The sequence below is a fragment of the Calonectris borealis genome, chromosome 2 (genome assembly GCF_964195595.1).
Source record: "Calonectris borealis chromosome 2, bCalBor7.hap1.2, whole genome shotgun sequence".
Lineage (NCBI taxonomy): Eukaryota > Metazoa > Chordata > Aves > Procellariiformes > Procellariidae > Calonectris > Calonectris borealis.
The window spans coordinates 24,697,519-24,721,115 of record NC_134313.1 but is presented as its reverse complement, the minus strand read 5'-3'; the positions used below and the strand labels follow the sequence as shown (position 1 = coordinate 24,721,115).

At 39.2% G+C, this 23,597-nt stretch overlaps 1 protein-coding gene and 1 long non-coding RNA gene across 2 annotated transcripts in view; both read right to left on the bottom strand.

Moving 5' to 3' along the window:
• The window catches only part of LOC142078608 (uncharacterized), a 390,353-nt gene that overhangs the window by 197,067 nt on the left and 169,689 nt on the right, over nucleotides 1-23,597 (bottom strand). The window lies entirely within an intron of this gene.
• The window catches only part of RGS22 (regulator of G protein signaling 22), a 75,060-nt gene that overhangs the window by 48,908 nt on the left and 2,555 nt on the right, over nucleotides 1-23,597 (bottom strand). Inside the window, exons 3-10 of the mRNA XM_075144506.1 lie at nucleotides 22,083-22,145; nucleotides 13,412-13,633; nucleotides 9,524-9,609; nucleotides 7,517-7,682; nucleotides 6,996-7,167; nucleotides 3,385-4,051; nucleotides 2,668-2,829; nucleotides 1,569-1,749 (exon numbers count right to left, since the gene is read on the bottom strand). Of these exons, the coding sequence (XP_075000607.1) occupies nucleotides 1,569-1,749; nucleotides 2,668-2,829; nucleotides 3,385-4,051; nucleotides 6,996-7,167; nucleotides 7,517-7,682; nucleotides 9,524-9,609; nucleotides 13,412-13,633; nucleotides 22,083-22,145 (1,719 nt within the window). The remainder of the gene's footprint in view (nucleotides 1-1,568; nucleotides 1,750-2,667; nucleotides 2,830-3,384; nucleotides 4,052-6,995; nucleotides 7,168-7,516; nucleotides 7,683-9,523; nucleotides 9,610-13,411; nucleotides 13,634-22,082; nucleotides 22,146-23,597) is intronic.

The following is a 23,597-nucleotide window of genomic DNA, read 5'->3' as shown; positions in this document are numbered from 1 at the left end:
TAAAAGACATAAAAGAAAAATAAGGCAATTCTGATTATTTTTCCACCTTCATGTTTTCTTAACACATTCTCATTAACTACTCAAAAACATTCAAGGGTTTTCAGGACCATTTTTCCTTGTTAATCACGATATGTAATACTGCAGATTGCAGAAAGCTTTTCTGAATATCTTCCAAGATTTTGCAGCACACCTTAATAACCACTATAACTTTAAAATTACATTTTTAACAGGTAGAAATATGTTACATGCACTTTGCATAGAATTTTAGTTTTGTGAATCTTTACTAAAAGATTACCCTAAGTAGCTCATTATAAACCAAGGCTGTAAGACAGATACAATCACTCAGACTAAGAGAGAAAGGGGGCATTCTGCCACACCATCACTGACTTATTTTGAACAAAATCACGCTATGACTTTTTGGACATGCCAGCTGCATTCGGAGTGCCCTCAGAAATTCACCCAGAGTTGCTGCTCTTTCTAAGCTCTTGCAAGCACAGTGGAGCTGGAAGATTCAAAAGTCCAGATTTCTCACAGAAAAAAAAAGGAAAAACCAGCAAGGAATGGTCCATCAGCTTATTCTGTGAGGTTCATGGGTGCCAGGTCATAGTTTTCTTCAGGTGCTGAACTCAACAGGAGCTGGAAAACCTGCAGAGTTAGGATCCTGTCTCCCTGACCTACAGCTAGTCTTGGGTCATTAGCACACCTTGTGAAGCCAGAACTGTGATCAGCAGGAATCTGGCTCCTGAACCCAGCTTCTTCTGAACAGGAAATCTGTCCCACTGTTTTTCCTCCACTATCTCCGTGAATTAGCTTTTTAAAAATATAATTGTAGTCTAAAACTATCCAACTCAAAGTAACAGAGGTGTGTGTGAACAGATCTGTGGCATAGACCATCCAGTTCCTGATATTGGAACCACAGTCTCAATTCACATTCTCCAAGTACCTTCTGTCCTGAAGCTTAACACTGTGTTGCTGAAAACTTGCAGCTTTCATTGCAGTTACCTCGCAAATTCAGGCTTTCAAGGAAGAAAAGAGTCAAAACTAAACTGGCCACCTGCAAGCTACACGCTGTGAAAAGGTCTGTGTTGTGTGGCTCATGGCCCTCTGTAGAAAGCAAAAATCACATGTAGCTGATTGAAGGACTGTGGTGATAGAAAATGAGCAGAACGCTGCCCTTTTTACAAACATGAGGGGTAGATTCAGGGTAACTGCAGTGAAGTTGTAAGAATTAGTTTGGATTAATATAAGGCTGGTTGAAGGGCAGAATCTGCGCTGCTAGATCCTTAATTTTGCAGTTCTGAGAATTTCAAGCTAAAATATCTATCCAAAAGACTTATGAAATAGCCAGGATGTAACTGAGAAGATCATTTGATTTATAGCAACCTATTGCATAAAGTATAGTAAAATTTTGTTGCATTTTTATACATAACCATCTGCAATAGACAGTTTGCTAAATCTTGACTTCCTAACAACCAAGTACCATATTCTTGTCTCATTGAATTCAAGGAGTTTTATCATTATTTTTGGTGGGACGAGGCTTTGTTTTTCAATGTTGTGATCCTACTTACCTGAGGAAGGGAAGGTGGTATCCTGGGCATGCAAGACTTAGGTGTCAGTGGTAGCAATGATACCATTTGTGGAAAAGGATCAATGTCCACCCTTGGTCTCTCTTGGCATGTGTGCCAGAGCTTCAGTTTTGCACTGGCAGTTTCTATTGCTGTTGAATGAGTGACACAAAATCTGGGACCCCTAGGGGAAAAAAAGCTAATAAGTAGAACTTTCCCAAAACATGAAATACTGGGCTATTTGGCTGCTTTCCCCTCCCCCCCCCCATGTGTTTACTGTATCAAGATATGGTGCTATATGCACCTAGAACTACAAATCAGTCAGTGTTAGAGATATGTTTAGACATTGCACTCTTCCAAATCTAAACATATAAACTTAGGTTGCAAATTCTGCACCATTACATAGTTGCCTTTGTATGAGTCTGCAGTAGGATATGCCCCATCCATCCTACAGCAAATAATAGGAAAGGATTCTAGGTCACAGGACACAGACCACAACTCTCATGAGGCTCCACAGCAAAGTTCAAAGTTGCAGGTATTTGTTTATGCCTGCAATTTGTTAACCCCCCTTGGGGAGGAGAGAAGACCTTCAAAAATTTAGCTTATGTTTTGGAAACAGGTTAGAAATTGTATCCTCACTTAAGCTGTCAATATGTAAAAGACATTTTGTATGACAGACATTGAACAGTAAAGTCTCAGAGTCAAATTCCACATAGATGTATACACAGAGCATCCTCAGAAACTTGAGAAGGGCAATATGGGGAATAGGTTAGGACAGAATTAACCTTCTATGCCTGGAGGGATTTCCCTACCCTGCAGCCTAAAGTTTAGTTGAATGGTATCCAAGGCAGCTATACACAAAGTAGCTCAGATGCTCTGGCAGTAAAATAACAAGGGCTCAGTAAGGCAGATCTACCTGGCTTCTCAGCAGATTGCAGTGTAGTTTAGGCTCAACTAAAAAGTCAGAGGCAGCATCTGCTAGTATTTACGATGACATTGCTTCGCATAATTGCAATGGGATAAGTGAGATGAAATAAACCTAATAGGCTTACCAAAGAAAAGGGATATTTGTTAAACTTAGTTCATGTTCATTTTTTCATACCAATAAAGAAGTAGAGGTTTCACTACTTCAGGCTGAATCCGTCTTAAATGCCTTATATTCCACTGATCTCCATGCAGTAGATCAAGTCTGAGTAACACTTCCGAACTGAGGAAATAGTCTCCACTGCTCAGCAGATAGAGTTTTTTCATCTTATTGAGTTGCCTTGAGTCAACAAAAATAGTCACATAAGCATGTATCAGATACTATACAGAACTAAGTACAGTTCATCCTATTGGTTAAACTGCTGTCATGCAACATGTTTTTAATTGCAAGTGGCAGAAGCCAAAACAATTTTTCTGCAAATTAGAGACAGGTTGTGTATAAGATAAAATGTGCAGTGCCTTAGAATAGACAATTTGAATCCAGCAGAGCAAAAGCAGTTCGTCATACTGAATGCCCTACTTGTAAATTTAAATTCTTTTATTCTTTTTTTTTTTTCTGTTGCCATCTGTTTTCCAAATCTCTTTCTAACAAAGCCTTAATACTATGGTGATTCTGACTTCATGTAAGCTTTGCAAACATGACTCTGCAAAAAGAGTTTTATCAGCTTCAGCAGAGTCATTCCTGACTTACCTTGTCAGGACACTCCTGATTACTTTAATTGTGTCTGTTCTATTCAAACATTACAATTTCTTCCGAAATCTCAAAACCTGCATTGATCTAGCTGGGTTACAAGTATTAAAATAGTGGGAATAACTGCTAAATAATGGGAAGTACCTTTGCTGCCTTGTAGTGTCCTTAAGAGCCTTTAGTCTTTCAATATCCATCCAGAGCCACCAGTACCTCTCCCCAACTGTTCCTTTAATGAACTTCTTGAATCTTTCAAACTGGTGTCTGTTGCCAGTGTCATAAGTCCTGTGACTAATACACCAGGCAGCCCTACTGTCTGCCCCACCACTTTCTGAACTTGATCTTAAGCTTACTTCTTCAGTATCTCGTTCTCTCTTGGAGTCCAAGACAGCAAATGGAGAACTTTGGGAAAAGAGCGACTCTGCAGTACCATGGGCAAATCCATTATTTGCTAACTCGTGTATAAACACTTCAGGCTGTTTGTGGAAATCCACATCGCTCTCAATGTCAGCAGCTGGCTGGCGGGTCAGTTCTGAAATAGGTTCTTTCATTACAAATTGAGTATGAGCTGGTATGAATTCTGGTGTTTGAAAAGTTGTGCTTCCCTGTCCATTTTCTTCTTTTGCTGCACTGTCCCATTTTGGGTCTAGATAAACTCTTAACTGAGTGTGGGAAGGAAGTTCAGCAATGACCACAGAAGAACCCTCCTCAGCCTCTCTGGATCTCTCCCTAATAATGTTGGCTTTTGCTGATGTTGTCCTTGAAGGGGAAAGGAAACTCCGTTGGCGGCATTCCTTAGACAGGGAGCCTGCTCCTGCATTAAATCAGAAAAAATAATTGAACACTTTTTGATTCAGGACTGTTCTCTTGCATATCAACATTTCCAAGTTACAAAAATGCAACATATTTATATTGTGCTGCTGCAGAACAATCAGACCATGTCGCACTGCAGAGCAGGGAATAGCAGAGATGCTTCTGCTGTTGCTATCTGGCTAGAAACTCAGCCCCATGACTCAGAAACTCATTCCCTCTTGAATTCCAGTAGAGCAGCAGAGTTCAGGAACAACTCCCTCTGGAGCCAATTGTCTTGTTTACTCAGCTGAGCATCCCAGCTCCTCAGCACTTGTTAAACCATCTTGTTGTGCTACAAGGCCTGGTTTCTTCCTGAGCATTTGGTCATAGTTTGATCAAAGTCACAGTATGTAGCAGGATTGGTTTTTGTTTAGGCTTGAGGAAGCTAGTAAGTGATAATTCTTTGTCTGTTTACGTTGATTATTGCAAAAGACTAAATCCTCGAACAGGCCTCTGTCAGTTGGATAAAATCTTGACATACATAGAAAGACAACAAAACAAATGATTATGTCAAGGGCTCTGGAAACATTTAACAATCCTGCAGTCCAGTCTGCCACCCAGAAATGGCTCCTTTGCATTTAGAGATGTTTCATAACTAACAAGTTCAAAACAATGACCAGCCCTGTTTTTTTGGTCTACACTTCTCTACTTAATTCCTTTTACCAGACTCCTCACCGACCCCATGCTATTAAGCATGCCCTGCCATCCTGGTCTGTTGAGAAAGAAACTTACTGCTTTAACTTGCTCAAATATCTTTTCTACTTCTGCCAGACTTTTAGCAAATTGAGTACTTCTGGAGCATGTTAGCAAAGATGACCTTGACTATACATACTGCTTAGCCAAGTTAATGCTGTGCAAGTCAGCGCTGTAAAACTGAGCAGAATAACTACAGATATTGTGAACAGCAGCAGTATCTAAGTGAAAGCAAAAAAAAACAAAGTCGTAATTCAATTGTGGCTCTACAATATCTTCATATCAATCCAGTGCTTAAACTATAGAATAAACTGAATCTTCTGTATTTCGCTGAAGCTAAGAAGTAGGCTTTCATACTCTATTGTATCACTAAGGCAAAAACATTGTCAGTGAGGAGACTGCTACAACCTCTGAGCACATGCATTACATCAGACAGTGATAGAAAAGGGCTAAATCTCTCAGATCCACTGAATTCACATTTGCAATGTTATCAGCCTGTGTAACCCCCTATGGTGGCCTAGTCAATAAATGGCAATGGCAGTTAGACATTCCTTCCATCTTCCTCTGAAAATAAGCCACGCCTAGCCAGTGCTGGCCACTGTCACAGACAGACACTTGGGTTAGGAACATGGCATAGAGATTCCCTGCTCTGCACTTACATAATTTCGTGTGTAAGTACATATGGCACAATATGTTGACATTAATATAAAAATCAGTGTGATTTAAAATATCTTTTCTTATTTCTAAACTATTTAAAATGTTTTCACTTGAAAAAGAAAAATTATAGCTTCTCAACACAGTTCTGTGAAATTGAAACATGAATAATGATTTCACAGGACCTGAGGGAATTAGGGAGAGAGATACACAGCTCTTGAGTAATCAAAAACCAAGTGGCTCAGGGTTTTGCTCAAGACATTAATTGATAAACCTGATCCAACTGAAGCAGTGAGCAAGGAATTCAAACTGAGTTGTCCAAGCAAATACCTTCAGCTATTGAACTCTTTCTAATTGCAAGCTGGCTCTGACAAACTTAGCTGATGCTCTTTATTGCTTCCAGTGCCTGACCCCTACACCAGGTGAATACTGTGCCTAAAGAAAGTTTTCTGACTGAAAGAAATGCTGGATTTCCCATGAAATAAGCATAAAGGAGAGTAATAAGCACATGTAAAATGAAGGTTTATGTTATAAAATAAAGTTATCAGTGAGAAGATGTAAAATATTCATTGAGGCAAAATGCTGTTGACTGCAGGACAACTGCAGCAAAAGAAGAGACAGAGAGACTTTGCATAGGCCTATGGCCAGCCCACTGCAATACAGTGCTACACTACATTATGATGCTCTGCAAGAACGGTGCACTTGTGAACTCTCTGCTCAAAGCACTGCAAAAATTAGTGTTCGAGTCATGAGCTGCAAACAAGTGCAACTTGAATAACTTCATTAATAATCCGTGCATCAGCAATGTATTTCCTGGGATGATCCTCATGGGTTTGGGGAAGAAGACAGACTTCTGGAGTTATAATGTCTTCCGATTTTCCATTCAGCCATTGGACTCTGAGGTCCCAGCAGTACAAGTCTCAAAGTGGAATGGCTGCTTCTTCCTCTGAGAGTGGGGGAGAGAGAACTCCTAACATACGAGCTGAGACTTCTCTGTTCATCTTGCTCCTGCCTACAGAGCAGAAGCAAAGCTATGCAATCAGGTATGTCCATATGTGCATCCGTATGTTCTCTCCCAGTACCTTTGAAACCTGCTGAACAATTTCAGTTAAATTTGACAGATAGACAGGAGTGTCACAAACAATTACGTTCTTGAAGATTCATAAAAATTGGCAGCCAAAAGGCCTTTAAGTGCCCAACATAAAAACCCTAAGAAGAAATCATACATTATCAAATACCCAAAGAATCCAGACAAGAAAGTCTTTCAAGACATATTAAATGGAAAAAAAAAAACCCTCAACTGAAACTTACAGACATCTGAGACAGAAATATGTAAGAAAAGAGGCTTCTACTATCACAAAATTACTTGGCTACTAGCTCAAATTTTCATTTAATGTTGTGGCTATGGAAAGAAACAAATCCCCGTCTGAGACCTAAGATACCACGCGATACTCAGAAGGTAATAAGTGGAGTTAGCAGCAATTCCTTGGAATGCCTTTTCTTTCCACCTCTTCAGAGTTGTGTTATAAATACACTATGGCTCAGCCCCTGTTACTTACCCAGAAGGCTATCTTTTTCGCTTAATGAATCGTCTCTTTCATGCTGCCCAGGCAAACACTGAATATCTTGAATTTGACTAGAAGCTACAGGATGCATAAATGAATGTGTCGTTTTCATGGATTCACTTCGTTTTGCTAACGTAAACCAATCCTTTGTCTGACAAACCGTAGCCTAGGAACAGAAATGTCATAGAATAATTCAAATTTCTCTATTTATTGCACTGTTTCTGAGAGCAGAGGGCTTACTGTCTGTAGTCATTTTATGCAGTCTGTGTAGATTTCTGTAACGATAGTTCCCAGTGAAGAGAACTGTATGACAATAGCTGAGCATACTTGTAACACAGCTTCTGTTTAAGCTGTATTAGAACCCATCAACCTTTTTCTGTAGTAGAAAGAGCTTTGAAAACAAGGGCTATTCAGAGAATCAGTTGTCCAATTAGGTTGTGACCTCAGTTACAATAATTTAACCTAATACATTCAATCTAGCTTGATGTTACACCCACTAAACATGTTTATTTTACCTGGCCAAGCGAGACGTAGAACTTCTTCATAGTCAACAAAGTGTCATCCTCCTCAGGAGGGGGAGAACTTGGGTCTTGCTTCCTTATCCAGGGATAGTAGTCACTATCTATAATGAAATTAATGCCAGTCTTGCTCCATTCTACCTGTGATATCAATTTTGCTAGCCTGAAATTAAACATTGTGACAAGAAAATAGTTAATTTTAGCTTTTAGTCAGAGAAACATTGATTTTTCCCTAGAATAGGCAATAAAAACCATGGTAACTCTTAAAAATAAATTGCTACAAGGAACTTCATGATCTGCTTTATGATTTCACCCCTCACCTGCTGTCACATATATAAACGCCAGTACTGCCATTCCATAGCCCAGCAGCTTTGCAGTTGGTGGCCTGCTTTACATTATCAAACTTTACCAGTAAAATCGATTTCTGTCAGCATGATCTTGCCTGTATCTATGCAGTCCCAAGCTCTGCCAAGAAATCCTTGAACATTTTGATTGCTAAAATGGAACTATTCTCCCAGATTGCAGAATCCCTGTGTCACTACCAGACACTAACATTTCCTGGTCCTGATACAAGCAACCTTCCAGCAGCAATGCCACAGCAGTGATCATGCTAATTGAACTTACAGATAACAAGATAGCTGGCACTACCGTGTTCAGCTGGCTGCTATATGAGGACTTCATAGTCCTGAACAGCACTCCAGTGCTACCTCGTGTTAGTGTGAACCTTGCGATGTTCAGGCAAGGCAATCCTAGAACCACATGGCAATAATGAGGATGCTCTAGGCTCAAGAACAGTGGCAGAACTTACTCAGTTAAGTTAGAAAGCAGTACAAAACCAACCCAGGTGGAAGTGAAGGGAAAAAGAAGCCTATGCCTGAGCCTATGACCATGAGCTGAATGCCCAGTTTCATTTTCCCCACTATTTGAGGACAAATAGGATTTCATTCTAGGGTTTGGGTATCTTCATCTTTAAATGCAAGTTTTCCCTTTAGCATCTCAGCCTATCTTGATCCTGATTCAGGAGAGCAACTTAAAGTACTGATGTCAATGGAAATTGGGCACATGTTTAAAGTTAGTTTTATGTAATTCTCTTAGGTATCTCTGCTTGACCAAGGAAATACTTTGCTATAGCAGAAGATCAATTTTTTAGTGTTTCATGAGGCCCAGACACATGTAAAGCCGGCTGCTATTAAAGGTAAAATGGAGCACTCTTTCACAGTTTGTTTATTCTTTGCACATTTTTCCCCTGGAATTTAAGTGCAGTCTTTGGGATATTGGAAGTTAAAAATATTTTGAAATTTTTCAAGCAGAACTCCATATCCCAGTAACTAGTCTGTCATTACAATCGCCAAACATGAGTTTTGTGAACCCTAATGCCATGCTGCTGTTCCTTGTAGGACCCCTAAAACACACTACAATTATCAGCATCTAAACACAAACTTAAGGGATGTAGGGGCAGATCCTTCCAAAAAGCACACTAAACCTCCTGAACATCTGCTGAAAAGACATCTGGAAAAACATAGCAAGTGTATAACTGTAAATCATCCAACTATGCCACAGCATCCCCCAGAGAACCTTGCAAAAGGAAGTCTGACCAGAGGCCCAAAGATGCAAAACTAATAATTGAAATAAAAAGGACTGGCTGTTTTTTCCATATAGATTTCATGGATTCATATCTTTCACTTATATGGCCTCCGTATTGATTAGAGAGAAATGCATCGCTACCATGATATCTCAGTGGAACAGAGATTCAGAAATCAGCAAACTCCACTCTTACTCTCCCTGTAATGGTGTAATACAGTATGTAATTCATGGTCAAGGAAAATTACAGAATGATGAGTGAAAAAATTCACTGATTTTACTTTATCCAGGTCACTAAAATGCTAAAATTAAACAGGACAAGAGACGGGAGAAAACATATTAAGGGTACCGTCAAGATGAATTAGACAGAAGAGAAAAATGTACAAATTTAAAACTGAGAGACAGCATAAAAGATTGCAGTACCTGTATTCAAAGTAACAGTCACTTTCTAGGAATGCTGGAAGCCTTTCTTTCTTAATCCACTGAATTGCTTGTTCTCGATCAAGACACTATGAAAAAAGAAATGCCAAAGATGTGCAGAATTCTTGACTTTCTTTTTTTGTTTGCCATGTAACTGATTCTCTCCATCCCTCTTCTACAGAAGCGTTGTCTCAGGAAGACAAATATACAATGAACGTCACCTTTGTTATCCAGTTTAGCCTTAATCATGCTGGGACAATTGAGTTACTTTACTTTCTGATTAACAGCTAACAAGGTCTAAATCTGATTTCACCTATAAGAATACCACTTTTTAAAGAAATCATGGGTGTTTTTTCTTCAGAAATAATGTGTCTATGAATCATGCTTTTACTCTACAACTCCAAATGCAAATTAGAGGTTCATAAATTTTCTGCAGTAGAAAACTGCTAATTTTTCTGACTTTATCACATTTTATAAATAACCACTATTACATTTTTGCTCAAGAATTTGAGGAGTAAGAACCCCTTAACTTAAATTATACTCCCAGAATGGGAGAACTGCGGATATTAAAAACAAAATCAAACAAATAAAAAGCCAATCAGTTATGACCTTTCCGGCTTTTATGTTGGAGCATTGCATAACTGCATTGCACACAGTAACTCTTGTAGTGGAAACCTAAGTGCGTTATGAATTGGGCCCATAAGACATTTCTGCTCAGGCGGTCTAAGCCTCAGTGCCTTGTCAAAGCAGAAATGGAGGTGCCTCCAAAGAATGGCTTGGGGGGTGGAAGGGAGGTGTTGAGCAGCGAGCTACACAGAGCCAGCTGACCAAAAAATTATGCCTAGAGTCTTACACAGAGAGCAAGCTCTCTGCCTAAGGGCCACAGTGATCCATAGCTGTTTCCCTTAGAAATTACACACAGCACAGTTTTTAATATTTTTTTTTAGGAGCGTACATTTTCCGCTCTTAGGGGATGACCTGTTTTATTTATCTGAGGTGCATTTTTCCTTTTAGTGAAGGTGAGACTGATGATTTGGAAGAATCCAGTAACTCCGCTTGTCCATAAAAACAGGTGAAGTTTGGGCAAGGGTGGATGCTACTTGCTGTATCAAATAATCAGTTCATGTAGATTACATTTAAATTTTCTTTCCATGAGCTAATGTTCCATTAGGGACAAGGGTTATTTCTGCCTCATATATATCTGTAGGGGATTAAAAAAATCTGAATTACTCAGAAAGTGGGTGGTTTCATTTAGAGAGAAGAAAATATTTCAAAATATGGAAAGCTTATGTTGGCAGTGGCTCATACAATGTAATTTGTGGAGATGGAGACTAATTACTCCCAACCACACAGTGTATGCCTCTTTTTGGTAACTGACAAGCTTTTTTGAAATACAGAAGATTGTCTCTTTATTTTGGCATTTAATATTTTTGTATTTACTGACTCACAGCCCAGTTTTTTGTCTGAGTGATTCATAACGTTCACATCTGTACATGGCTGGTACACAAAATTATATATACTATCAGAAGGAAAGAACCTCTACTCTTTCCCCTTCCCCAGAGAAAGACGCTATATTTAATCTGATGGGTTTTGTTACCTTGGTTAGCTTCCTTACCCACTCAGCCTTAGGCCTTGCTGGGACCCAATCCAGCAACGCTTTTAGCACGTGTTTAAGTTTAAGCATGTGTTTAACTTCCCTTGATTAAAGTTAAACACAAACTTAAGTGCTTTGCTGAACTGGGGTTTCTCTGCAGTAAGGTATGTGGGATGCCAGCCAGTTTCTTTCCATAGTTGTGATCAATTCTACCCTACTCGGCAGGTTTTTTTCTTAACATATTTCATGCCAAGTTGATTTTGACTATTGATAAGAAGATACTTACCTCTATATCAATAATTTGCAAGTGTGCATGCACACATGCAGAGAACTGTTGCTTATCTGTAAATTTGTAACAGTCTGAGGAGGAAGTGAAATACAGAGAAAAATACCACTAGGTGTATTTCTTAGGCAAGATGTGTTTAAATTCAGGCTGTAGCCTGAAAGACCTAATAGGATTCTCCAATCATAGCTCATTTTCATTAGTAATGTGCCAGTGATGGCCACTCAAGGTGACTTTTTGTAGCAATGTAACATTCAAAGCAACTGTCAATCTCTTCAGCCAGTGTGAAGAAAGCAGCCAAAGCAAAGAAGGCAGCATCACCCAATGCCTGAAAGATCAAATCCTATTTGATTTGGACTGAACTACTTGATGCAGTTGGTCTGTGATGACTTCTTCTGGTTCAGTCATAGTGTAGTATAATGAATGAAACCGACTTCTTTCACCTTGTGTAGTTGCAGTAACAATTTTTGGCATGCTGCTCGTAGAACGTTTTGTTCCAGCTCAGCCTTGAGATGGCAAGCTGAACTGGATGAGGCATCTAGGTTACCTGTCCAGTGAAGGAGGAGTCAAAAATAAAAAGAAACATCACCCTTTCCCCAAAAAAGGAGAAGAAAGCGTACTGAGGTATACTGCTTCTCAGAAGACCATAATGCTTCCCATCTATGGAAAATGGCCCAGAGAAATAGATGTATCCTTAAATAATACAGGAACCCTGTTGCTCCAAACCACATAAAAGATGTAAGTAACAGTGAAATGGCTTTGAATTTGTCAAGAAAGGACATCCACAGTTGCAATGATGTGAGATTATCCCAAAGAGAAACGTTAGCCATGCTTGCACAAGCACACAATATTTCCTCAGTTGAATCCTGAGAGCAAATAAGAAATCGAGAATAGCTCTTCTGCTTTTGTGCTCTCAAGCAAAGTATTTGTGAAAATAATTATTTAACATGGTAGGGATGTCTGTGAGCCTTGTCCTATTGTAGCATTTGTCCAGTTTAGATGCAGATAATTGTAACCTCACATTACTATCATTTTATTAAACATCATTGCCTTTTGACCTCTCTCAACACTGTTTTCTCTTCTGAAAATCATTAAACTTACACTGGGCAAAGTAGCAGACTGTTACAACTCCCTGATTTTTTCTTAGCTTTCCAGCTATGACATAATTTAGAGCAGCCGCCTCTAAAAAAGTAGCAAGACCTTAGACTGGCCTTGAATGAAATGAAGTCACATCAGTCACACCAATGCAAAGCAAGCAAGAAAGGAATAAACCAAGTATCTCAGTGACATATGTTTTCTCCTCCAAAGCTGTTGTTTAAAGGTAAACTCCCACAACTAATTATACTGTCTTGTAGTGTCTCAGGTGCGTATGGTGCTTCAATTCCCAAATTTAATCTGCCTAATCTGGTGCTAAAGAAAGCCCTGAAAGTAAACAGGTAAGAATACCAAAATTGACAGCATCTGAACAAGTCTGAAACAAGAATTTTTTTCTAAAATCCAACCTATCTTTCCATTAATTTAGCTTTCTTGTTGCCAAAGATTTTCTCTGGCCATTTCAATTGATGTTAACCATGTAAATCCTTTGGGAATTAATGGAAGAGAGTCTTATGTGTTGCCAGACCACAGATGAGCTCATAGCCACACAAGGAAATTAATTAATAAGGAAAGACTGAGATGCATTAGTTTCAGTCAATTTGCACATTCCAGGGATCACTAGTAAAGTAACTGTTGTCATAATATTTTTCCTTTTAATATTAAAAAGTATTCAGACCACACAACTGAATCCTGACCTACAGAATCTTCAAAATTCTGTGCTACAGGATGTACATGTGTAATTCCATTCACTTGTCTGTTAGACACATGTGCGTTGCAGGGCATAATTTGGCCCATCATTATGTTTTCCTAACATAAATTAACATTTTTCCCAAGCTACCAAGCCAAACACAACAATAACTACTGCCAGTATCTCTACAGTAAGATCTAAATATAAACTCAGGGGCTATAAGATGCTTACCATAGTGTTGTAATTTGGATCAATATTGAAGGTTGGAGAAGCGCTGCACATTTTGGAGAGCTGCCCGTCATTCTTTGCTTTCCTTAGAACATCATAAATGGGGTTTGGAGGTTTCTGATCATGTAGAATTTTTTTCAGCTGGCTTTCCTGGCGTTTTGGGGCATCATTAACGACTTCAAAAACCCCAAAGTCAGAGTTAAACTTAACTGGCTGGGCAAAAGTCTGTAAAAGAAGTTTGGAAAGTTAGTAACATTGTAATAAGGGAACTCTTTCATTTAAGAAAGTTATTTTTTATAGTATAGAAGCATCCTACAGATGCAAGCTGGTATTATGAGGCTTCTTTCTCTTGCTTGCTGTAGCTTATGTTTAGGGCCTGGAATAGTAATTTTTCTGCATTCTTGTTCTTTAGTGTCTTCGGTGTATAGCTTTCCAAAGCATTCCTACTTTTTGTCTCAGCTATGCTTAATTGTCAAGAATGTAACTCATTCTAGATCACAGACCATTCTTTTTCACATGCAAATAACAGATCCAGTACACAGATGTCTAGAATATATAATTCACAGTGACTTTAGTAACTATTCTGCAGGAGACTACTTGCCTATAGGATCAGATCTCCAGTGTTACTCTCCCATTCATTACCACAAAGAATCAAGGCTTGAAAAGGTTATCAGTGAAGCTGACCTTTTAAATGTGAGATGCATTTGAGGAGGATGGATCTGAAGATTTCCATATGTAGGAAAGGCTTTTCACCAAACAGTTACTTGTAGGTCAAACACCTACCAAAACCTATGGCCTGTAGCAAGTTTTAGTATACATCACTAGTTCAGTCAGATACTGTATAATACATGGGGTAGACCAAACTTCAACGTCAGCTATGTAATTGTAACTTTTGTCAACTCCAAAAAACCCACTGCATATGTACACATTAAAACAGAGCCATCTTTCATTTTTGAGCTCTGGTATTAGGTATTTCCCTAAAAGACTATCTTTCAAATTTTCTTACTTGAAATGAAGAGGGAAAATATGGATGGATTTTACAGAAGTAATGGGGGATACCCAAGGCAGTTATGAATATGAGATTGTATACAACCAGAGCATATAAGCATCTCCACACTGAGCTGGAGGACAGGAATGCATGTTGTATTTAAGAACTGAAGAAAATCCTGGCCATATCCATACTGAGACACAGCCAAAATTCTTTTTGTCTTCGTTCCAGACAGGATCCCACCTGGTGTTTGTACAGTTGTTATTCCCCTGCACTTAATAAGATTATTTTATTTTTTCAAGCACTGTTTTTTTCATTTCCTTAAACTTTTTCATATATCACATATATACACACATATGCGTAATTCATATACATACTACATATGCTGAATACATGCTACATATAATATAGAAATATATTACAGACCAATTTTGTTCTTTTTCACACATATATAAGTCCAAAGTAACCACGTCAGTGTCAGCTATTTTATTGCTTCTGTTTGAAGCCTCCTTGTTGGTCAACGTCTTGTAGAGCAATGCCCAAGATCAAACCATGTGGCTGCAACATGTGGTTACAACATTCCCTACTTATCCCATAATGTCTCACTGTGGAGGCTCAGCCTGGCAAAGCACTTGGCGTGTGAGAGCTTTAAGTGTGTGATTAGTGCCTATGACATCACACTGCCACTGCTCAGAGCCATGCATTGAATTGCATTAGTCTGTTTAGTTACCTAACTTCAGTTGAAATCATGGCTTGGTTTTTGTTCTCTGACACCTTGTGCTTCTTTTGGCATTAATTTTCTCCAGGGTACTCTGCAGGTTTTAGTGGTTTTTCTCCAGATGTACTGAACAGCATTTTAAAGAGGCTTTTATGTGTAGTAGATTTCTCTATACTTCATTCAGATCTCCTCCCAATTTGCTATGCGTACATTTCATTTACTTTCAAACCTAATTTGGGCTGCTACCAGCTTTTAAGTGACTAACTGTGCAACCTTAATAACCTCCAAATGTATTCTTCCTTATTTATTTTTTCATGTTTTTAAAAAGGAAACGGAAGAAAGTACACTAAGAAACAAGGTGCTTCAGTCTCTCAGGATTTGAAATGCTCTTGCTTGTGGAAAAAGCAAACAAAGCGCAAATTCCATAATATAGGGCTACGTGACTAGACATGACCAGATTATTTTAGTTCCATGTTGTTCAACTTGAAAACTAAGCAAAGACAACATTAGTTTATCACACACATCTACTTTTACTTAATCCTTTGTAACTTACTCTAGATCTAGGTTTTTCAATACACATTCTAATTAACTGAACAGAAAACACACGGCAACTTTAATGTAGTGAAACATGCTAATGTAGTGAAAGATGCTAGTGACGATTTTTAAAATGTGAAGTGCATTGCTGTTTTGGGAGTCTGACTACAAATCATTTTTAAGTCAAATATACTAATGGAACAAAAGAACATACACTCATGGGATAAGAAGATTAAGACTTCATACACTACATACTTGACTGAAAAAGGTGGTTCTAGTCCAGACTTTTGGGTTTTGGACCAAGATGTAGTTACCTATACCCAGGAACATCAAAAGGCATGCATACTTCTTGTATCAGTCAGAGAGTAGCCAGTAGAACTCCTTTACTTGACACTAGTAAGACTACATCTGGAATACTGCATCCAGTTTTGGGTCCCCAGTACAAGAAGGATGTTCATAGATTTGAGTAAGTCAAGCAGACAGCCGCTGAGATGGTCAGAGACTGGAGCACTTGCCCTGTGAGGAGAGGCTGAGGGAACAGGGCTTGTTTAGCCTGAAGAAGAGACAGCTCTGGGAGGACCTAACAGCAGTCTTACTGTACTTACAAGGAGGTTACTGAGAAGATGGAGCCAGGCTTTTCATGGAGGTGCCTGGTGGGAGGACAAGAGACCATGGTCATACACTGAAACAGTAGAGTTTTCAACTGTATACAAGAAAAAAGGTAATCGTGGGACAATTAGCATTGGAACAGACTGTCCAGAGCGACAATGGAATCAGTTGTTGGAGATTTTCAAGACCAACTGGAGAAAGTGCCAAGCAACCTGGTGTCAACACTAAAGCATTGACCCTGCTTTGGGCAGGAGGCTGGACTACAGACCGGCCCAAAGCCCCTTCTAGCATGAGTGATCTATGATTCTGTACAAATCCCAAACTCTACCGGATAGAACATCTCATCAAAGAATTGTATAAAAGCATTTTAGAACAGTTTAAGCCTGTCTGGGGAAGTGTATTTCACTTGCTTACTTAAGAAAACCAGAATGATAAATCAGAATGTTTTTATAAGCATAATAAAAGAAGAGGTAAGTCCTGTCCATCTTAACTCATCCCCACCTCAGAAATAAAAGTGATAATGTTATGACAAAAATCAAATGGGAACACAAAAAAAAATTAACTTGATTTCTTGTAGGAAACATTTTCCTAGTTACAGTACAGGACAGAGAGGATCAGTCAGTCCATTTCCCTCTCAGTATGTGAAAAACTTTGGAGCAAAACACACAATCTAACCATTCCCACACATTACAAGCCACAAAAAAAAAAATACCCTGTAGCGAACTTAAAACCAAGTGCTGTAAAATCCTACAATGTTTCACAGGACAATAATGAGAGAGGTTTATGGCACCACCGATATTCTAGGTCATTGCGATAACAAGGAATCTCTTCAGTGAAGATGCCTATGTTAAGGAGTGAGTGATAGCCTACACTATAAAGGAAAGGGAAAAAATTATCCATGCCAATCTAATATGCTAAGAAATGTCTTTCTTACCCCACATTTGGCAAGTGCTTTGGCTTTTTACAGACAAGTAAAATACACTAACGAAAGACTAAGAGTATCAGTGCATTCTTCTCTACATTCTTTCTCTAGTTTGGGCCAATTTTTGATGCTTTGAAGATAGAGAGGGAAAACTCCAGAGCCAAATTATACCTCAAGATGTTAAGAAAAAATAAATCAGGTTTGGCAGGAGCCTTGAAGCTTGGGATTCATACATTATTAATTTAGCACAACAAATAGGATCAACAAGGGGTTGAGAATACCAACAAATAAGAAGCCTACAGACTTTGCAAACTGTTGCACTCACAGGCAATTCTCCCCTTGAACCCAGTATGACCAATATAACTCAGTGTAGTCATCTCAGCTTCAGAAAAAATCTCCAAGCAAACAACAAAAAGCTGTTTTCAGACTGTGCTACAGCCGTACTATTAAATAAATAAACAATTGCATGTACATTTTTTACAGCAAAGAAATTTCTTAGCTTTCAAATGCACATTGAATAGGGTTTCAGCTGAAAAATAAATAGAATACATAATTCTGAAACCTAAACTACACTTAACTGAAGGGAAGGCAAATTTCTCTCACTCCTCCCAAAACAGAAACCAAAACAGCATCCATCACCATGTTACCAGGATATCAGACATATAAATCTCACTGTTCTCTGCCTTAACAGTTTTCAGATATACTTAACTTCAGATACACTTAACAAATGTGTAAATATGCTCACCACATCCCACCCCGAGTAATGTAGTTTGATCCCAAGAGAAACAGAATGACCACTGCTTGGCCACCTCTTAGGTTAAGGCCCTGAAAGGGTGGGAATGAATAGAGACCTCATCCAGGAGCTTTGCCAAAACTTCCTTAAGATGGGTATATGTGTGTATCATAAATAAATGTCAGTGAGAGTCCAGACCAGAAGAGAATTTGAGCAGTTCTAGGAAGTGCCTGGAAAATTCACACTGCACATGGTCAATGGCAAATTTCCCACTGACTTTAATGAGTCCAGGATTTCCCTTCCATTGATGAGTAAGACACAAGTCACAATCACATACCACAATCTAGTTAAGAGAGAAGAGCATTTTGAGTAAACCTGCTAGCAATAAGAAAAAAGTCAGGAGAGCTTCTTTTGCTTCCTTGAATATCAAAGATGATAGCAAACAAGTTTTAGTCCTGGGTAAGACTCAACATAACATGCATGTAGGGCCTTAGTGATGTAAAAGTCTTTTTAGGGGAGGTTGTATTGGCACCTGCAGCCTCCCTCCAGAGACCTGGAAAAAACAAGAGGAAACTAGTAAGCATGGATTGTTACCTTGAATTGATGCATTGATGCATTGAATTATTCACAACCATTTTCAAAACAGAGAAGAGCAGCAGAGTGGATTGCTTTTTGCTTTCCGCCCTTTCCGTCATCTGCTACTCATAGATCAGGTCTGTTTTTACTCTTGACAGCACCAGGTTTTCAGGACCATTCTGTTTTCAGAAAGACCAGTTGGCCCAAACTTTGATACTTGTGCTTTAATTGTTTTCAGAATCATCACCTATGTCAAATCCTGGATCCCAGACTACTCAGCAGAGTCACGTTTAACTTAAAACTGTTAGCTGCATACTGGCCCATATCTGTCTTCCTAGACCATTTAGCATATTTTTTTTTAATCCACTACAATAGTTCCTACTAGCTTGAAAATTATATCAAGCAATCTACCTACAGTATGCTGCCTCTTCTTTCTGTGTGGCACTATTAATATATCTCTGTGCTCCTAAGCAAGGAAAGGAGAATGTGTTTAATGTGATAAAAGGGATGAAGTAATTGCTTCATTCTCTCTTTTTTTTTTTTTTATGAGCAGAGAGGTCTTACAGTGACAACGACTTTCAAAAGAAGTAGCCTTCAAAGCTGAAGTTGATAAAACTGGTCACTTGGTATCTTTCTGCTGCAAGGAAAACCTACAGGGACTTGCCACCAAGAGTGCCATCTCCTGAATATGCTTCAACTGCGGTGCAGTTAGCTCTTTTGTCTCTAGTGCAACCCTTCGAGGTCGCAAAGAGGAGGAGTGTGTCTTCGTCAGGATCACTGGTAACTGGAAAATGAGGGGTAAGGCCCCAGCATGGACTTGGGGTGGAAGGAGTAGCAGACAGCTTGTAGAGCACAGGAGAAACAAGTTGACATTACTGCGCTTTCTTACTGAGGCCTCCAACGCTGAGCTGGATGGCGATTTCTGACTCCTGAATTTTCATTCCTGGCTAAACATATTCTTGGAGGTTTTAAATACATGGATCAAAGATTCGAATTCTAGGGATGCCTGACCGACTAGAAAATGGAAATCTGTGGAGGCCAAGGTTTCTCTTAAATCTTTCATTTTAGATTAGTTACTAAGGAAGGTGTAACTCATTTGTATGTCATGTAATTGGTTTCTGCTACTGTGAAATCACTATAGTACTGGCAACAAGTGCCCTCACAGGGTTTTTTGTGTTATTTTGTCTTTCGGAAATATTTTCCTTACAAACTAACCTTCATTACAGTATGTAGATCTTTGGAGAACCTAGATATTTGTGTCAGATTGCACTGAATATTATTATAACAACAGGATCACTTAAAGGATATATTGTAAATCAAAGCAAAAAAAAAATCTGCTGCTGCTATAGCAAGTCCCCAGTGATACAATTTTCCATACGCTAGTTGTGCATTATAAATCAACACACAGGCAGTCTCTTAAAATAAGCATATTCTATCCCTGATTTCTTGTATCAAGTCACACAATATTTTCAGTTTAACTTGTTGCCTAACTACTAGCACACCTGGGTAATACTGTTCCCAGGCAACAGCATATAAGCACAACAAGAATAAAGCAATGGAAATTTCAATGTGGTGTTTTAGTAGAAGCCTTCTGAGAAGGAGAGGGAAATGGGGAATACAAGGTATTCAAACCACAGAACTCAAGGCATTAATAGAATTTAATCCTGAAGAGGGTAAATCCTCAGGAAAAGGTCAAAGAGAAAATAAAACCAAATATGAGAACATTACAGATAAAAACAGCTAATAGAGCATCTGTTTTCATGAAGATATGTAAATATATAGAAGAGAGACCATGTGTCATCTTAGAAACCTACCAAGATTACCAGCGTAGAACAGTGTTTACTCAAGAGTGTCTGTGAACTTTTTTCTGTGGGCTTCCAGAGCAGTCAGGAGTGCCTGGACAATCACTGTGGTTCAGAGCTGCTGAGCTGCGCCAGGACTGTGGGCTGAGGAGCCCTCTGAGGCCAAGGAGAATTTTGGCCTCTAATAGATGACCTGAAATCTGTGCATGTCCAAGGAGACCCAGAGACTAAGCAGGCTGAACTTCTTACCCGCTCCATCCTCTGTGATTTGGGGAAAACTTGAAGCATAGTTTCCAAATAAGCAGCAAAGGCGTGGAGGATGGTATTCCTGTGCTAAGAACAATCTGGCACATGGAAGGAGGCCTGCGTTTAAAAGCTACAGAGTTAGGCTTGGATTTAGGCAGATATCCTAAAGCAGCTGCAAGGGGGAGGGGGAAAAAAAGAAAGAGGAAAAAACCCAGTCCTCTCACCACACATTTTCTTCCATCTGTGTCTCCCTAGCTATGTAAAAATTATTCTTGGGAATCTTGCAGTGTGGTGAAAGCATGTAAAGGCTGAGCTCCTGAGAGAAGTCAGTATCACTGCTGAGCACACAACCCACACTCTAATACCAAGTTGGTTTAATATCTCCAGATTCTATTTTAAGATAAAAAATTGGCATAGGGGACCCTGTCCTACTATCCTTAGTTCTACAGCTCCCATTGTGTGTACTTTTAGACAAATCTGTAATGTGGTTTAGAGAGTACATCGAAGTCTAGTTCAGTTTGGTAAGCCTGAATCATAACTGAATTTATTCCAATAGTGTCTGCACCATAGTCTTAGGTCCAAGGAGCATCAAGAAATATTCTGCCCCTTCCTAATGCTGGTGGTGGTTCCTACCAAGCAAGTTGCAGAAATGGGTGTATGTTCTCATAGTGCAGCCTGTTGGGCTGCAGTGCTTTAGGAGGGGGACAGGCTGTGGGGCAGCTCTGGGGTAGATCGACTGGGAGACCCCACGGGAGCCATGAGTGACACTGTGGAAAGGTCTGTGCCACCTTGCAGGGGAGTATGGGTGTGAGGTGTGGGGATGGAGAGAATGGGGATAGTCAGGGCTGAGACTACTAAGATGAAGTTGGGTGATGTTGCTGCAATGAGGGAGCAGGACAGTACATGTGACTCCCATGAGAGTGTGGGGAGTTAGCGTAGTTGACTGGGAAAAGGAGCAAAATATAGGGCAACTGGTTAATTATCGGGCATTGGATATGGTGATCTAACTGCAACTGGATCAGCACACAGAATACAGTGTAAGGCTGCATCCTTCCAGCTGCAGATGGGAAGGGAAGAGGAGGGGAGCGCCAACTTTGAGGTCTTTGCAGCCATGAAGAGAAACAGAGTTGGTTCCTGAGGAAAAGTGGTTATTAACCACTGAGTACATGGCCAGAAGAATGTAAAAGGACAAACATTTGTTATGACGGCATGTGTGATACTGGAATAAAAGTGGACTCCTTATACTTTTTAAATAAGTATTTACATTTTTTTCATTTCCTATTTGTATTATTTTGTTGCACTTTGATTTAAATATGTAAATTTGTAAGAGAAAATCTGTGTCCAGAAGTCCAGATACTGTGTTATTTTTCCTGACAGATAATAACATTGAACAATAAATGTTGCTACCATTAAAATACAGGCATATCGTAGAAGTCATTTAATTTCCCAGTGGCAAAATGCAAAATGTTCTAAGCTAGATTACCTTACTACTAATCTTAGCAAGGTGTTTCTTGTATTTTGCAAGGGATTTCTGTAAGATACTTACCGGAAGACTCAAAAATTCGTTAAAGTAATCCACAAGCATATCATCTGTGGCTAAGCATTCTTCCTACAGAGAGAGAGAAAAAACCACAAAGCAAGGCTTGTGCTAATCTGCGCTAACATGCTTTGAATGCACTGTTGCCTCAAACAATGATTTTTCCATGAGATATGACATGCAAACTTTTGCAAAATGTTATTTCCCACTTTTGAGAATATAATCATTGCATCATTGTTATATTCTAGCCATTGCACACTGCTGAGGTCCTTAGCAATTTAAAAAACACATGTAAAGGTAAATCCTTTGCCAAGAAATTTAGAGATAAAGCCTTCATAAACCCAACAGCTTATAAATGCTGGAAATCTGCATGTTTACTTTTGAAAAAAATGTGCATAAGCTAACAGTCTAGAAATTCCCCACATTATACCTTTCTCTCTCGCATCTGGGAAGGAGGGGAGTATAAAAGTTCACTAGAGCCTGCTTCTGCTCCCACACTGATGCTTGGGGATGTTTTGGTGGATGTTTGGGGAATAAAAGGCAGCTCACTGATCTATAATGATTTGGCTCACCAAGCAAGCAGTATATGCCATACTTGGAATCACAGAACTGGGAGTCTTCCTGTTGACTTCATCAACATCAAGTGAAGACTGCATCTGCAAGTGTTTTTGTACCCTTTCTGACCCCTGCATTTTAAATCCTGCTAACAAGACTCAAAAACTGTAGAATAGAAAGTACATTTTTTTGCTGTTGACAAATAAGTAAGTATGGATCCCAATCTTACTTCTAATGCACTCAATACCACCACTACCCCCATTTCAATTCAACAGAAGGTAAAAGTAGAACATTATTCCATTGGTCTTCAGAAATCTGTCTTCAGTATAATGAAGACTCTTGAACAGTTTTTAATGGTTTCAGTTTCTTGAATATTCTATTATTTCTGCCTTGCAACGCAAGGAGAATGCACCTAAATCCAATGTATTTGCTGATATCAGCAAAAGTCTTGTGACACAAATCTTTTTTCTCTTTCTTAAGTTCATAACATTGAAATGTGCTAGTGAGGAATAGCATTAAAGAGAGGTTATGTACAGTGTACATGGTATCACTTGTGGGCAGGCTGTATCTTGATCCAAACTCCACAGTGGCTAACCTAAATAGAGACAACTTGTACTTAGGTAAGGAAGAAATCTTGACCTAATCTACTTTATATGAACTCAGAAAGGCCCCTGTGTGCTGCATGACAAGATCTGATGGTGTTTGTCCAGCCTTAGTCTGCCAACATTTATTTCTTAGCACTTGTGGTTGCTGCTGTGACTGATACAGGACAGGCAAGTTAGCTCACGCTCATTCCTGGAAAACACTTACAACATTGAAAGCAAGGCTTTCTGCATTACAGAGATCGTGCTTTATTTGGATCACAGGCCAATGGTCCAATACAGTTGCAGTACCATGGACCTAGGGATGTTAGGGCACTGATTAAATAGGATAATTTACCGAAGTGTCTAACCCAAAGCACTTTGAAGT